At 45.2% G+C, this 16014-nt stretch overlaps 1 protein-coding gene across 1 annotated transcript; it reads right to left on the bottom strand.

Moving 5' to 3' along the window:
- Positions 1-3308: 3308 nt before the first annotated feature.
- On the bottom strand, positions 3309-4266 carry LOC115635227 (olfactory receptor 12D1-like). Its single transcript, XM_030533607.1, has one exon. It carries the CDS (start codon positions 4251-4253, stop codon positions 3309-3311), a length of 945 nt encoding a protein of 314 aa, XP_030389467.1. The 5' UTR covers positions 4254-4266.
- Positions 4267-16014: the final 11748 nt, after the last annotated feature.

The following is a 16014-nucleotide window of genomic DNA, read 5'->3' as shown; positions in this document are numbered from 1 at the left end:
GAGAATTTTATGTCTCCTGCTCTGTTTTACCTGAATTCTGCCATATATTTCATGTTATAGCAATCTCGGATGACGACCCAGCACATGTTGTTCATTTTAAGTACACTTTCACCGCAGATTTGACAAAACGTAAAGAAAGTACCAATGTGAGATTTCTAAAGATAGCTACAGCATTCGACCCAAGGTTTAAGAATCTGAAGTGGGACGGTGTGTGAAGCATGCTTTCAGACGTCTTAAAAGAGCAACACTCTGTTACGGAAAGTACAGAACCCAAATCATCAAAAAAGAAAATCAACCTTCTGCTGGTGGCATCTGACTCAGATAATGAAAATGAACATCTGTCAGTCTGCACTGCTTTGGATGGTTATCAAGCAGAACCCATCATCAGCATGGATACATGTCCCCTGGAATGGTGGTTGAAGCATGAATCTTTAGCACATCTGGCAAGTAAATATTTTATGGTGCCAGCTACGACAGTCAGGTGACACTGTAAACAAGAAACAGGCAGCATAACAGGCCTGCAAATGTAATCAGACTTGTTTGTCTGAGTGATTGGCTGAACAAGAAGTAGGACTGAGTGGACTTGCAGGCTCTAAAGTTTTCCATTGTTTTCTTTTTGAATGAAGCTATTTTTGGACATAATTCTACATTTGTAAGTTCAACTTTCACGAGAAAGAGATTGCACCACAGTACTTGTATTAGGTGAATTGAAAAATACTATTTCTTTTGTTTTTTACAATGCAAATATTTGTAATAAAAAGTAACTATAAAGTGAACACTGTACACTTTGTATTCTGTGTTTAATTAAAATCAATATGTTTGAAAATGTAGAAAACATAAAAAAAAATTTAAATGGTATTTTATTATTGTTTACAGCTCAATTAAATATGCAATTAATCACATGATTAATCACAATTAATTTTTTAATTGTGTGATTAATTTTTTAATGGCTTGAATGGCCTAACTGTAAGATAAATATTGCACTTCCATTTCAATGTATAGTCTATAGAGCAGTATGAACAAGCCATTGTCTGTATGAAATTGTAGTTTATACTGACTCCGCTGGTGCTTTTTCTGTAGACTTGATATACCCTCTGGAAGAATTCCATGAATAGACACCCACTCCATCGGTGCTCCAGGGCTGGAGCACCCACAGAAAAAACTTAGCGGGTGCTTAGCAACCACTGGCAGCCAAGATCCCTCCCTCTTCCCAGTGCCTCCCACCCACCAGAAGACCCTGTGATCAACTCCTCCCCCTCCCTCCCAGCATCTCCTGTATGTCACAGAACAGCTGTTCAGCAGCATGCAGGAGACACTGGGAGAGAAGGGGAGGAGCGGGGATGGGCTGCACTCGAGGGAGGGGATGGGAAGAGGCAGGAAGGAGACAGAGTGGGGGTAGGAAGAGGCAGGGCAGGGGTGGAGCCTTGGAAGAAGAGATGGAGTGGGGGTGGGCTGGGGTGGAGCAGGGATGGAGCCTTGAAGAAGGGGTGGAGTGGGGGTGATGCTGGGGTGCAGCAGTGGCAGGAGGAAGTGGGGTAGGAGTGGGGACTTGGAAGAAGAGATGGAGTGGGGGTGGGCATAGGGCAGAGGGGGGGTCGAGCACCCCCTAGGTAGAGAGGAAGTTGGTGCCTTTGCCTCTGTGTACCTCAGGTGTACGTGTACCCCTGGTTGAAGACCACTGCTATAAGCCATTGAAGGAATGGGACATGCTGGCCCCAGTCCCTTCGGTGCTGTTCTAGAAAGGCAGCCTGCTCAGCTCCCGGTGTCCTAGCGAACCTTTCCACCATCCCATCAGATGTGGGTGTGCTGGGGTGGGACAGGTTTTGAGGAGCCCTAGAATTTCCCAAATCTGCAGAAATGCTTTGTATTCAAAGTGTGTCCCTTGATCTGTGTGTTACTTATCCGGAATCCCACATGTGGGGAAGAATTCATTCACTAGGACCGCAATTGTTGCCACAGCTCTAGAGCTCTTATTGTACAAGCCTCAACAAGCCCTTTTGTGAAGCAGTCCAGAGCGACCAGCAAATATTGACTGCCAGCCTCTGTCTCAGGAAAGGTCCCAGGAACACCAATGGCAGTGCACTCCTTCAGCCCCTTGGAAATTTAAAAATTGTCATTGATGGAGAAGTCACTCAACCCTTGCTAAATTCTTCCAGTGATTAATCACCCTCACTGTGAAAATGGGCACTTTTTATTTCCACTAGGAATTGGTCTAGCTTCAACTTCCATCGTGTTACACCAGTGTCTACTAGCCAGTAGAGCCCATTACTAATGATTTGTTCTCCATGTAGGTACTTATGGACTCTGATCACGTCACTCCTTAACCATCCCTTAGCTAAGATAAATAGAATGAGCCCCCTGAGTGCACGACTAGAAAGCACGTTCTCCAATCCTTTAATCTTTCGCTTCTGAGGAGCTCATAAGGTCAACCCAATCCGCACAAACCCAACGTGAAAAAACAATTATAGGTTATTTGCAATAGCCATTTTTGTCACTTTTACATTTCTTAAAACTAAATATTTACCACTTCTGTTGAAATGAAAGCTCTGCAGCAAATTTACCTGCAGATTTCTACCACCCTGAGATGGTAATAATAATAAATCAGACAGGATGCTAATAAAATTTTATTGAAATTTTTCCATCAAGTTTGTTTATTTTAATTTAAAAATGAGTTTTGACTAAACAAAACTGTTCACAGAACGAGTCTGCTCTTTTCAATTTTTTTCAAATTTTGATCAAAACCTGAGACCCTGAAAAAAATATTGGTCAAACATCTCTCCCTCCCTCTTCTCCCCCAACTTTTTTGGTTTTGGGCAGTTTTCATAATAATATTTTTGGTGTTTGGTTGCTGAAAACCAAAATATTTCTGATCTTTGGGTGTTCAGTTTTTTGATGAACAGTCAAAGTTCTCCAGTGAAAATATCGCCAAATATGATATATATATATATAAACATTTCAATTAACTTTTCCTTGCCAGCACAAAAATCCATTCACTTCTATTTGCAGCAATCTATTTCATTCACACTGGTGTTAAAAAAAACCCATTAGAACAATGATGATTCAGTCATTCCCAATGCTCTCTTCGCTTGGTACAGCTGTGATGCAGATAGAGATGACAAGAACAATTTAGAATGGTTCCCTACCCTGTGATTTCCCTGCATGGTTGTAATGTAAATAATACAACAAATGGTAATTAATGTTTCCCTAAAATATGTGCCCTATGCAGGACTGTGCCTTACATTGTACAGCCCACTCCCCGTGACAATATCAGAGGCAGACCCTTTGTTGGGTTGATTATTGTCTCTACTTCAGTTATTCTTTTCCAGGAAGCAGTTTCTCCTTAGTGCTTTCCTCAGAGCAGATTTCACTTCCTGGTTCCTCAGGGTGTAGATCAGAGGGTTCAGGGCTGGGGTGACAACGCTATACATGAAGGTGGCGACCATCTCCCTATCAGAGGAGCGTCCCGCAGAGGAGAGCATGTAATTGAAGATGACCGGCACATAGAGCAATGCCACTACCATGAGGTGGGAGATGCAGGTGGAGAAGGTCTTTCTCCTGCTTTCCTGGGAGCGGACCTTCAGGAGAAGGAAGGAGATGATGTAGAGGTAGGAGAGGAGTGTGAGGGCAAAGGAACCCAGGCCAATGCCCCCGGTAACGATGTTGAGCAGGGTTAAATTGAGGTGGGTGCTGCTACAGGCGAGGCTCAGCAGGGGCTTGATGTCACAGAAGAAGTGCTGGATTTCATTGGGGCCACAGAAATTCACTTGTGATGTCATGACTGTGTGCATCAGGGCATGCAGGAAGCCACTGGACCAGGTGGCCGCTGCCAGGAGCAAGCAGGTCTGTGGGCTCATGACCAGCCTGTAGCGCAGCGGGTTGCAAATGGCAACATAGCGATCATAGGCCATGACAGCCAGCAGCATGGCCTCACTGCTGCCCAGAAAGTGGAAGAAGTGGAGCTGGGCCAGGCAGCCAGCAAAGGAGATGGTTTGGTGCCTCGAGGGGAAGCCGACCAGCATCTTGGGCACGGTGACCGTGCAGTAGAAGATGTCCAGGCAGGAGAGGTTGCCCAGGAAGAAATACATGGGGGTGTGAAGCCGGGGCTCAGCCAACATCACAGCTATGATGGCCCCATTACCCAGCAGGCTGGTCACGTAGAGCAGGAGGAAGAGAACAAAGAGAGGGTGCTGTAGCACCAGGAGATGGCTCAGGCCCAGGAGGACAAACTCACTCACCGCTGTCTGGTTCTCCATTGCTGTGGAGGGAAGAGGACAAAGCAGGAGAAAAGCAAACAGGCTGAAGGTAGCATCCACCACCATCTCAATGGTCCTATTCCCAATCCAACAGAGCTGGATGGAATCAAACACTTAGGGGTTTTGTTTTCTGGCTACAGCCACAGGTGCAATCTGTACCCAGATATGACTGAGCAGTAAAAAGAGGCAGAATAATTAGAGCAGTTTGCATTTCTTTATAAAACTGAGAGGAGTGGGGATTCATTGGACCAGGTCTGTCCAGCACAGTCATAAAAGATCTGGAAAAAGGGATAAACAGTGAGGTGGCAAAATTCACAGACAATACAAAACTACTCAAGACAGCTAAGAGCAAAGCAAACTGCAAAGAGTTACAAAGGGAACTCACAAAATTGTGTGACTGGGCAACAAACTGGCAGATGAAAATCAAAGTTGATAAATGCAAAGTAATGCACATAGGAGAACAGAATCCCAACTATACGTATAAAATGATGCGGTCTAAATTAGCTATTACCAGTCAGGGAAGAGATCATTGTGGACTCACTGTGGCTAGTTCTCTGAAAACATCCACTCAATATGCAGCAGCAGATAAAAAAGCTAACTGAGTATTAGGAAAGGGAAAGATAATAAGACACAAAATATCATATTGCCTCTATATCACTCCATTGTACACCCACATAGAATCATAAATCGTAAGACAGGAAGGGACCTCGAGAGGTCATCTCGCCCTGGCCCCTGCACTCATGGGGCATCTAAACCATCCCTGACAGGTGTTTGTCTAACCTGCTCTTTAAAAACTCCAATGATGGAGATTCCACAACCTCCCTAGGCAATTTATTCCAGTGTTTAACCACCTTAACAGTTAAGAAGTTTTTCCTAAAATCCAAATTAAACCTCTGTTGATACAGTTTAAGCCCATTGCTTCTTGTCCTATCCTCAGATGTTAAGAACAATTTTTCTCCCTCCTCCTTGTAACAACCTTTTATGTGCTTGCAGACTGTTATCATGTCCCCTCTCAATTTTCTCTTATCCAGACTTGACAAACCCAATTTCTTCGATCTTCCTTCATAGCCATGTTTTCTAGGCCTTTCATCATTTTTGTTGCTCTTCTCTGCACTTTCTGCAATTTGTCCCCATCTTTCCTGAAATGTGGCACCCAGAGCTGGACACAATACTCCAGCTGAGGCCTTATCAGTGCGCAGTAGAGCAGAAGAATTACTTCACATACCTTGCTTACAACACTCCTGCTGGATATTCACTTTTTTTGCTTCAGTGTTACACTGTTGACTCATATTTAGCCTGTGGTTCACTATGACCCCCAGATCCCTGTCGAGAGTACTCCATCCTAGGCAGTCATTTCCCATTTTGTATGTGTGCAAATCACAGAATCACAGATTATTAGGGTTGGAAGGGACCTCACAGGATCATCTAGTCCAACCCCCTACTCAAAGCAGGACCAATCCCCAAACGGCTCCTCAAGGATTGAACTCAAATGACTGTTCTTTCCTAAGTGGAGTACTTTGCACTTGTCCATCTTGAATACTGTGTTCAGCTTTGGTTGCCCCATCTCAAAAATGACATATTAGAAAAGGAAAAGGTATAGAGAAGGGCAACAAAGATAATTAGGGGGATGAAAATAAAAAGACTGGGACTGCTCAGCTTGGAAAAGAGAGAGTTTGGGGGTATATGATTGAGGTCTATAAAATCATGACTGGTATAGAGAAAGTAAATAAGGCAATGTTATTTACCTCTTCTCATAACTCAAGAACTAGGGACCACCAAATGAAATTAATAGGTCGCAGGTTTAAAATAAACATAAGGAAGTATTTCTTCACACAACTAATAGTCAGTCTGTGGAACTCGTTGACGAGGGATGTTGTGAAGGCCTAAATATGCCTGGGTTCAAAACAGAAAGAGATATATTTCTGCAGGGTAGATCCATCAATGGCTATTAACCCAGAAGGTCAGGGACAAAACCTCATGCTCTGGGTGTCCCTAAACCTCTGTCTCCCAGAAGCTAGGATTGGACAACAAAGGGTGGATCACTCCATAAATTGCCCTGTTCTGTTCATTCCCTCTGGGGCACCTGGCACTGGCCACTGTTGGAAGACAGGATACTGGGCTAGAAAGACCATTCATCTGACCCAGTCTGGCTATTCTTAGGTTTGTATGAAATTTTTGAGGCAATGGTTTGTGAGAAACCCAGGACTGACTCACAGGCGTGTTCATAGGAGTGGCAGGAAGAGGCAGGTGTTCAAGGAACTGAAGAGAAATCAAGAGTCCCTCTGACTTTGCTGAAAGGAAACTGGGAGAACATACCATCTGAACAGAGTCAAGACAGCAAGCGTGAACCGCACGGTTTTTAGAAGAAAAAGAACAGGAATGGGACAGGTTATCTACAGAGGCTGTTTTAATCCATTTCCACAATCTCTGAGCTGAAATACTCTCCTATCTGCATTTATCACAGGACTGGTCAGAAGTTTTCCACCAATCATTTTGACAGAAAATTAGATTTTTGGCAGAAAGTGTGATTTCCTCAAAATATTTTAATTTTTTTGTCAATGGACAAAATGCCAAAAAAATTGGGTTTTCAAGTTTTTCAGTTTTTCAGTGTAAACTATGATCAAAAATTGTGTGGTTTTTATTTTTTGTTGAAAATTTCTATACAAAACCAAAACATTTTCTGACCAGCTCTGTTTATAAACTCCATATAGTCTAGGACAGTTAGAGCTAGCTTAAACCCAGTCAGGTAACAAACAGAGAACAAACTATGTAACCCAGCTTTTCCAATTAGCGAGTGAAGTTTGGGGAGGAGAAGAAACATAGGTGACTTAAAAGAATGATTCCAGCTAAAGAAGAGACCCTTTCAATGAGGACTTTATGGAAAGCCCTGGCTCTCATTGACCTCGCAGTGACAATGTCAATGCCACCAGGAGTCCAGTCTTTAAGAGACAGTTTATCTGAACAACATTGCCCTGGATAAAATCAACTGGTTTCCCTATCAGTTTCATGACTACCTCCATAGCTATCTATGCAAGCACTTATACTGGGGATCATCACCACAGAATCTGAATAACTCCCAAGAAAGCACTCTTGGGGTTAAATGAAAGTGCTCAGTGAAGCCGTTTTTGAGAGGGGACCACAGACTATGCAGCGGGGAGCTTGGCAGGAGCCATGACTTTCAGGGAAGAAAGACTGAGGGACTGAAAACCAAGATGCAAATGCCAGAGAAGAGGAGAGGGAGGGAGTTGAAAGGTGATGGGGAGGTTATCAAAGAATGGGAATAAGATTAGATAGATAGATAGATAGATAGATAGATAGATAGATAGATAGATAGATAGATAGATAATGGGAAATACCAGTGGCAAAATCAGCCCTTTGGTAAGTGGTGTATCTTCCTCACTGAGTTTGGTCCCTGACCTCTGCATGGTGACCAAGGTGGATAGATGAGCCAGCGGGTTAGAGACATTCCAGGATTTAACTATAGGCAAATGCCAAAGGGACTCTGCGCTGGCTGAAGCACCGTACCTTGTAGCTGAATGTGTCTTGTACATAATTAACCTTCACAGATGTTCAGGAGCCAGCAGGAACATTTCCCCCCTTGATATTCCTCCACCCTTTTGTTTTGTTTGAAACAAACGATTGTACAAAGCAAACAGACCTGCTTGTTCTACCTCGTCCTTTCTGCCAAGTGAAGAATCGCGTTGGCAGCAGCGCTGCTGCTCTTCCCTGCGTGTTCTCATTCCTACTACAACCTGCTCATATTTAATGGGCCTCCTCCTCTCAACACACTGGGGATTAACAGCAGAGAGTTGCTGTTTCTTGGAGAAAACAGCAGGCACTAGTTAACTCTGACTGGACTCCCCAGTGTGAATGTTTTACTTTTGTTCGGAGAACCCGTCTCTGTTGGCTTCCATGCAACATTTCATTGTGCAATAGTTTCATTGTCTGTCTATCCATCTGTTTGTACTGGTGCCTGCCCATCCTGATATTATCTGAGGCCTCCCAGGGACACAGACTGGCGTAACAGAATCCCTACTGGACTTCACTGAGATGTCTGCCCTTTCCCAGGCTATGCTCGGGTGCTGAGAACAGCTACTAGGAAGATCCGTGGAATGGAAGGCCTATCTTCTGAGAGGAAACGGGAAGAGGCTGTCTTGTTTAGTCTAGTGAAAAGACAGCAGAGTGCTCTGGCTAAATACATTGGGTGGAGGTTAAATACCAGGGATGGTGAAGAGCTATTGAAGTTAAAGGAAAGGTTGGCTCCAGAACAAATGGAGATGAACTGGCCGTGAGCAAATTCAGGCTGGAAGTTTGAAGCTGGTTTCTAATCACCAGAGAGATGAGGTTGTGGAGAAGCCTCCCAATGGGTGTTTGGTAGGGGGGCAAACAACTGAATCAGTTTAAAGAGAGAGCTCTCCCATCGGTGTAGAAGTGCCTTCATTTAAGTGCTACAGCGGTGAAATTGTGCTGATGTGGCATTTAACGTGTAGACCTGTCCTCTAGCCCCTAAGTCCCACAGGCCTCTTTGAAAAGCCCAACTTGGGTTGACAGAAGCACAGACTGTTGCAAAAAAAAAACCCCAATTTAAACCGTTTCCAGATTGTCCATGTGTGATGGGATCCCCAGAGTACAACCCGGAACTGGGGTACCACTGTACGCCCTTAACTCTCCAGCTGGGCTGTCCCTGACAATGCTTTGCTAGTGACAAGCAGCAAACCCCTCTAGATGTTCACTCAGTCCAATAGCATGTGGAGACCCACATCCAACTAGCTTCCATGAATGTTCCCAGAGCCATTCAGGAATCACACCGAGAAAGGCACCAGCCAATTCCCCAGCATCTCCCCAGCCTTGTACCCCAGAGCTGTATCACCTTGCCCTGGTCAGAAGCCTGACCAATGTAAGTTTATTACCCAGTCCGCCCCTCCCTCAATGTGGACAGGACATGCACCAGCCTTTGTACCCTGAGTTGAGATTTCCCAAGCACTTCAAGTGAAATACAGTTTTAGGTAAAATATAAAACAGATTTATTAACTACAGAAAGATAGATTTTAAGTTGTTATAAGTAGTAGGCTTAAAAGGTCAGAGATAGTTACCAAAGAAAATAAAAGATAAGTGCATAATCTAAATCTTAAACCTTATTACACGAGGCAGTATTTAGAAAAAGGAATTTTCTCAGCCCACTGGATGTTACAGTTCACAATACACAGGCCTCTCACTCAAGCCTGGGACCAGGCTCCTGTGTTGAAGTCTTCTGTCTCTCCAGCAGTCTTGTTGCTTTCAGCATAGGTGAGGGAGGAGAAAGGCCCAAGCATGATGCTCTAGTCCCCTGTTTTATATCCTTAGTTCAGGGGCCTAGAAGAGAGTTGCCCAGACAGGTCCTGGTGGGCTTTGCTGACTCACAGGGATCAAGTACACCCCCATTGTGGTGGACTTGTACAACTGAGTCATAAAGTTGATGAGTGGCTTGTTAACACCCACTTGCCAGTAGAGGTTCTCAAACTTACAACGTATTTCAGTGACAACAATATAGCAAAATCTCATAGTTTCATACACACTAATGACATACATGTTTGGATAGAACAACAGGTTTCAGCAGATCATGACCTTTCTTATGATATCTTACATGGCCAGCTCTGTATGGAATATCACAACCACCTATGAAGGATGAATATGGGGGTTACAGGGCACTATTTGGAAGTACAATGTGTCACAGCAGGCTCTCGTGTTTTCAGGGTTTCTGGTGAAAGGACTCTGCGAATGCGCCATAGTTGCCTTGCTGGTCATTTGCAGACAAACATAAACGACAAAGGACTTTTAGGCTTTTTGTTCACTTGCTCATTTTTGTCTAGCCCTTTTCATTTATTTTTCTTATTTAGTGCTCCTCTAGGTCCCTTGGAAAGTCTCACTTTAGAAGCTATTCTTTGGGCTCCCATAATTGAAAGTCTTGTCCACAGAATTACCTCTCTTAAAGAAATCTAAGTACAATCTCTGTTTGCATTAATTCATCTCCTGAATCTTTCTCCCTCCACACCAGTACTCATTCTGTCTGTCAGTCTGTCTCTCTCTCAATGCCAATACCGCAGAAAGAAAAGAGCAGGTTGTGAGCAGGGTGTGCTTTTGGCGAAAGATAAAGGATTAACAGATCACAAGGCCAGAAGGGACCGCTGTGGTCATCCATTCTGGCCTCCTGTGTACTACAGGCCATAGAACTTCCTCCAAAATAATTCCCCAAGCAGATCTTGATTTAGAACAAATCCCATGTTGATTTAAAAATTGTCAGTGATGTTCCAATGACTAATTGCCCTCATTGTTAAATATTGATGACATATTTCTACTTTTATTTAAAAAAATGAAGGCTCAAAAATGAGGCTCAAAAATGAAGGCCCTGATCTCCCTGGGGAAGCATGACACTGGCAGGAACAAGTATCTGGTGAGCGAACTGCAAACAAGAGGTTGTGAAACTGCGACTATCTCCCCCTGCAGCGCCCCTGCTCAGATGAGTAGAGAAAAAGCACAGTCTAAACTACTGTGATCTCCTTGGGGCCTAGACTGTTCCTTCTATGTTCTCTGGAAAGAGACAAGAACAAAGCATTATAGTCCCATAGTAAAGTGCTACAATGCTACATAGAGGAACAGGTGGAAAAGGCCTTTTGCCTCCCGCTGGTGGATGGGATTCATAGAATGGTGCCGATGGCACAAATATAAGACATCAAAGTTAATAGAAATGGGGAAAGTGCACCTAGGAAGGTAACTGTATAAAGAGCCGGGGTGATCAGGCTGGTGTTGCTGCAGGAGAGTTTTAGCACTGGGGTGAGATCGCCAGAAAAATGGGCCGTTTCATTGCGGTCTGTGATAAATGAAGGGGCCTCAAGAGGTCATCTGCACTCATGACAGGACTAAGTATTGTCTAGAACATCCCTGACAGGTGTTTGTCTAACCTGCTCTTAAAACCTCCAATGATGGAGATTCCATAACTGCCCTGTGCAATTTGTTCCAGTGCTTAACCACCCAAATAGGAAGTTTTTCCTAATGTTCAACCTAAATCTCCCTTGCTGCAATTTAAAGACATTTCTTCTTGTCCTGTCCTTGGCATTTAAGGAGAACAATTTTTCTCCCTCCTCCTGTAACAACCTTTGATGTACTTGAAAACTCTTATCATGTTCCCCCTCAGTCTTCTCTTCTCCAGACTAAACAAACCTCATTTCTTCAATCTTCCCTCATAGACCTTTCATCATTTTTGTTGCTCTTTTCTAGGCTTTCTCCAGTTTGTCCCCATCTTTCCTGAAATGTGGTGCCCAGGACTGGCACAATACTCCAGCTGAGGCCTTATCAATGTGGAGTAGAGTGGAAGAATTACTTCTCGTGTCTTGCTTACAACTCTCCTCCTTCCTATGCAGTAATTTCTCATTCTGTATGTGTGCAACTGATTGTTCCCTCCTATGTAGAGTACTTTGCATTTGTCCTTATTGAATTGCATTCTATTTACTTCAGACCATTTCTCCAGTTTGTTCAGATCATTATGAATTTTATTGCTATCCTCCAAAGCACTTACAACCCCTCGCAGCTTGGGAGAAGGAATGGTCTGTGCCCCAAGGAGGTCAGCATGGTTTACACAGTGCTCTTTTCTACTCACACATGGAAGGACAGGAGAAAGAGGGTCCCTGTACTCCTAACCCTGCCCCGCTCCATGCAGACACCTTCTCTCCACCCTGCAAGAGTCACACTTCCCCATTAACCCACTCCTCTGGAAGGTGTGGGGCAGAAACTCAGGGATTCGTAGCTTTTAAGGTGAAAAAAGTCCATTCTGATCATTGTAAGCACAGCTGGTGCCCAGCAGAGGCCAGAGCAGGCCAGCCGGGGATTGGTGATTCAGCGCCAGCGCACTGCGGGCTGGAGAAGATTCCCTTTGGGGGAGCTCAGTAAAACTGCCAGGCCCCACTCTCTCTGTCTCTACCCCAGCCTGGTGTGGCTGTGAGGCCTCAGCAAGGGAAGAATGGGGGACTGGGGAGCGAGTTCACCCTGCACTCATCCCACAGCAGTGGGTCCTCTCCTGTGGGGTTGGGCTGGACTCGGATCCCCACTCCGGTACATTGGCTCTCCTCACTCACAGGTTTGCTGTGGGGGCTCCTCTCAGTGAGGGGGGTTGGATGTGCTTATTTGGGGGTGGTGCAACAGGGTTGGATGGGATTAAACAGGAGCACAGTGGAGTTGGATGGGAAGCTGAGGTGAAGGAGGTGGGGGCTATAGGGGGGGTTATTTGGGGATTTCTGGGGGATTGGAGGGGGTGTGGGAGGGACTGGTGGGAACTGTGGATAAATCTCACAGCTGTATGGTAGGTAAATTGATTTCTAGTTTGGAGACCAACCATGTATTTGCTGTCCCAATTAATTCTCTGTGACCCTGTGATAAATGAAGGGGGTGGGGAGGAACTCCTTTTTATGGACACCCAGCCACACATATATAAAGTTCCTCTTGGTGGCTGTTCTCTGCTTGCTTTATCTGTAAAGGGTTAAAAAGTTTCCCTGGCGAGGTAAAAGAAAGGGAGTGGGCACCTGACCAAAAGACCCAGTGAGACGGCTAGAACTTTTTAAAATTGGAAGAAAAGCTTTTCCTTTGTGAGGTGGAGTTGTTCTTCGGAGAGCGGAGACACAGAGAAGGTGTGAAAAAGCATCAATCCATACTTCAAATGTACATATAGTGTGGTACAAATCGTCGGTAATACCCGGCCAAGCCCAAGAAGGATTGGACCTGCTTCTTTGACTTCAGGACAGGCCAATTTTGGATAGCATCCACTTTAGTCTGTAGGGGGTTGATAGTTCCTCGACCCACCTGGTGTCAAAGGTACATTACCCTGTTTAGGCCTATTTAACATTTTTTTGCCTTAACGGTTAATCCTACTGTCCTAGAAGACAGCCTGGAGGTGTTCCAAGTGTTCTGCTCATGAATCTGAGAATATGGCCATATCATCAAGGTAGGTGACTGCAAATTCCCCAAATCCAGCCAGAAGGTTATATACCAGTCTCTAGAAGGTGGCGGGTGCATTCTGCAATCGGAAAGGGAGCACATGAAATTCATACAGCCCTACGTGGGTGAAGAAGGCTGACTTTTCCTTGGTGGGGTCATCTAGCGGCACTTGCCAGTACCCCTTAGTTAAGTGTAAGGTGGAGATGAACTGGGCATGTCCTAGTTTCTCCAATAGCTTATCTGTATGTGGCATTGGATAGCTTTCTGGCTAATTTATGGCATTTAGCTTACAGTAGTCTACACAAAAGTAGATTTCCCCATCTTCCTGGGAACCAGAACCACTGGAGAGGCCCATGCACTCTCAGAGGGGCAGATTACACCCATCTGTAACATGTCCTTGATCTCCCTTTCTATTGCAGTTTTGGCTTGAGGAGTGATTTGTTGCCCAGTCATTGGAGTGCTCATTCACAAATGTATGTATCATAGCCCCCAAAGTCCCATTAAACTTCTCCACTAGGCCATTCATTTTAATGGTGGTAAGGGGTGGGAACCAAGTGGTTTACCCCATGAGCTTCCCAAAGAGATTTCACAGTCCCTGCCAGGAAGTTAGTTCCTGAATCCTCTTTTAGTCCTAGTGTTGCTTAGAGCTACTGCTTCCGGCCATTGGGTGCCAAAATCCATGAAAGTCAGTATGTCCAGCTTTCCGCTGGGTGTCTTCTCAGGGAAAGGACCCAGAATATTCACAGCTACATGCTGAAATGGAACCTCAATTATGGGAAGTGGCTGGAGAGGGGCCTTGACCTGGTCTTGGGGCTTTCCCACCCTCTGGCACACCTTCTCCACAAGACCGGACATAGGTAGAAATGTCCTTGCCCATCCCCACTAGTGGAATGATTTCCACAAACTGTTCTTGGTCCTGTTCACCACAGCATGGTCACTAGAGTGATCGTGAGCTAAGCTCAAGAACTTTTCCGTATACTTAGGGTATGTCTACACTATGAAATTATTCTGATTTTACAGAAGATGATTTTTGGGAACAGATTGTATAAAGTGGAGTGCACGCATCCACACTAAGCACATTAATTCGGCAGTGTACGTCCATAGTACCGTGGCAAGTGTCGACATTCTGAGCAGTGCACTGTGGTAGCTATCCCACAGTTCCCGCAGTCCCCGCTGCCCATTGTAATTCTGGGTTGCGCTCCCAATGCCTGATGGGGCCAAAATTTGTGGTTATGCGTAAATGTCATCACTCAACCCTCCCTCCGTGAAAGCAATGGCAGACAATCATTTTGTGCCCTTTTCCCTGGATTGCCAGAGCAGTCTCCATAGCACGGCAAGCATGGAGCCTGTTCAGCTCACCGCAGCAGTTATGAGCATTGTAAACACCTCGTGCATTATCATGCAGTTTATGCAGAACCAGAAGCTGAAAAACCAGGTGAGAAGGTGATGGCAGCGCGGTGATGAGAGTGATTAGGACATGGACACGGACTTCTCTCAAACTGCAGGCCCCAGCAATGTGGACATCATGGTGTTAATGGGCAAAGTTCATGCCATCGAATGCTGATTCTGGGCCTGGGAAACAAGCACAGACTGGTGGCACCTCATAGTGTTGCCAGTCTGGGATGATTCCCAGTGGCTCCGAAACTTTCGCATGCGTAAGGGCACTTTCATGGAACTTTATGACTTGCTTTCCCCTGCCCTGAAGCACAAGAATACCAAGATGAGAGCAGCCCTCACAGTTCACAAGCGAGTGTCAATAGCCCTCTGAAAGCTTGCAATGCCAGACAGCTACCGACCAGTCCGGAATCAATTTGGAGTGGGCAAATCTACTTGCTGTCATGCAAGTAGCCAATGCAATCACTGAGCTGATGCTATCAAAGGTAGTGACTCTGGGAAATATGCAGGTCATAGTAGATGGCTTTCCTGCAGTGGGATTCTCTAACTGTGACGGGGTGATAAAGAGAACCCATATCCCTATCTTGGCACCGGAGCACCAAGGCAGTCAGTACATAAACCACAATGGGTAGTTTTCAATGGTGTTGCAAGCACTGGTAAATCACAACATCAACATGGGATGGCCGGGAAAGGTTCATGATGCTCGCATCTTCAGAAACTCTGGTCTGTTTAAACAGCTGCAGGAAGGGATTTACTTCCCAGACCAGAAAATAACTGTTGGGGATGTTGACATGTCTATAATTATCCTTGGGGACCCAACCTACCCCTTGATGAAGCCATACACAGGCAGCCTGGACAAGAGTCAGGAGCTGTTCAACTACCGGCTGAGCAAGTACAGAATGGTGGTAGAATGTGCATTTGGACATTTAAAGGGACACTGGCACAGTTTACTGACTTGCTCAGACCTCAGCGAAACCAATACCCCCATTGTTATTGCTGCTTGCTGTGTGCTCCACAATCTCAGAAGCAACAGTCAGCCATACCCAAAAGGCTCACCCAGAGCCTGAAATACCCTCAGGTGCACTAGCGGAGAGCGGTTCACCAGCAACGGAAACAACCCCATCACCTACATCGCTTCCAGAGGGACCAAACCCAAGTCCACAGTCTGAGGAAGAACTGGTGACTCCAGCCTCAAGGGAACAGTTCCAGACTGAGCAGGAAGCAGATGACAGCCTTCAGGAAGCTTGGGCGGCGGCACGAAGCACCCCACCGCCTCTCAGCTCTTCTAATCGATCCCGGTTTGTTATAAACCAAGGACTTTTATACAAGGAGATTCTTTCTGGTGGACACCGGGAAGAATGGCAGCCGCAAAAACAGTTGGTGGTTCCAACTAAGTACCGGG

This window comes from Gopherus evgoodei, chromosome 14 (assembly GCF_007399415.2).
Source record: "Gopherus evgoodei ecotype Sinaloan lineage chromosome 14, rGopEvg1_v1.p, whole genome shotgun sequence".
Taxonomy (NCBI): Eukaryota; Metazoa; Chordata; order Testudines; family Testudinidae; genus Gopherus; species Gopherus evgoodei.
The sequence above is the reverse complement of the archived record's forward strand: the minus strand, read 5'-3'. Positions and strand labels throughout refer to the sequence as shown.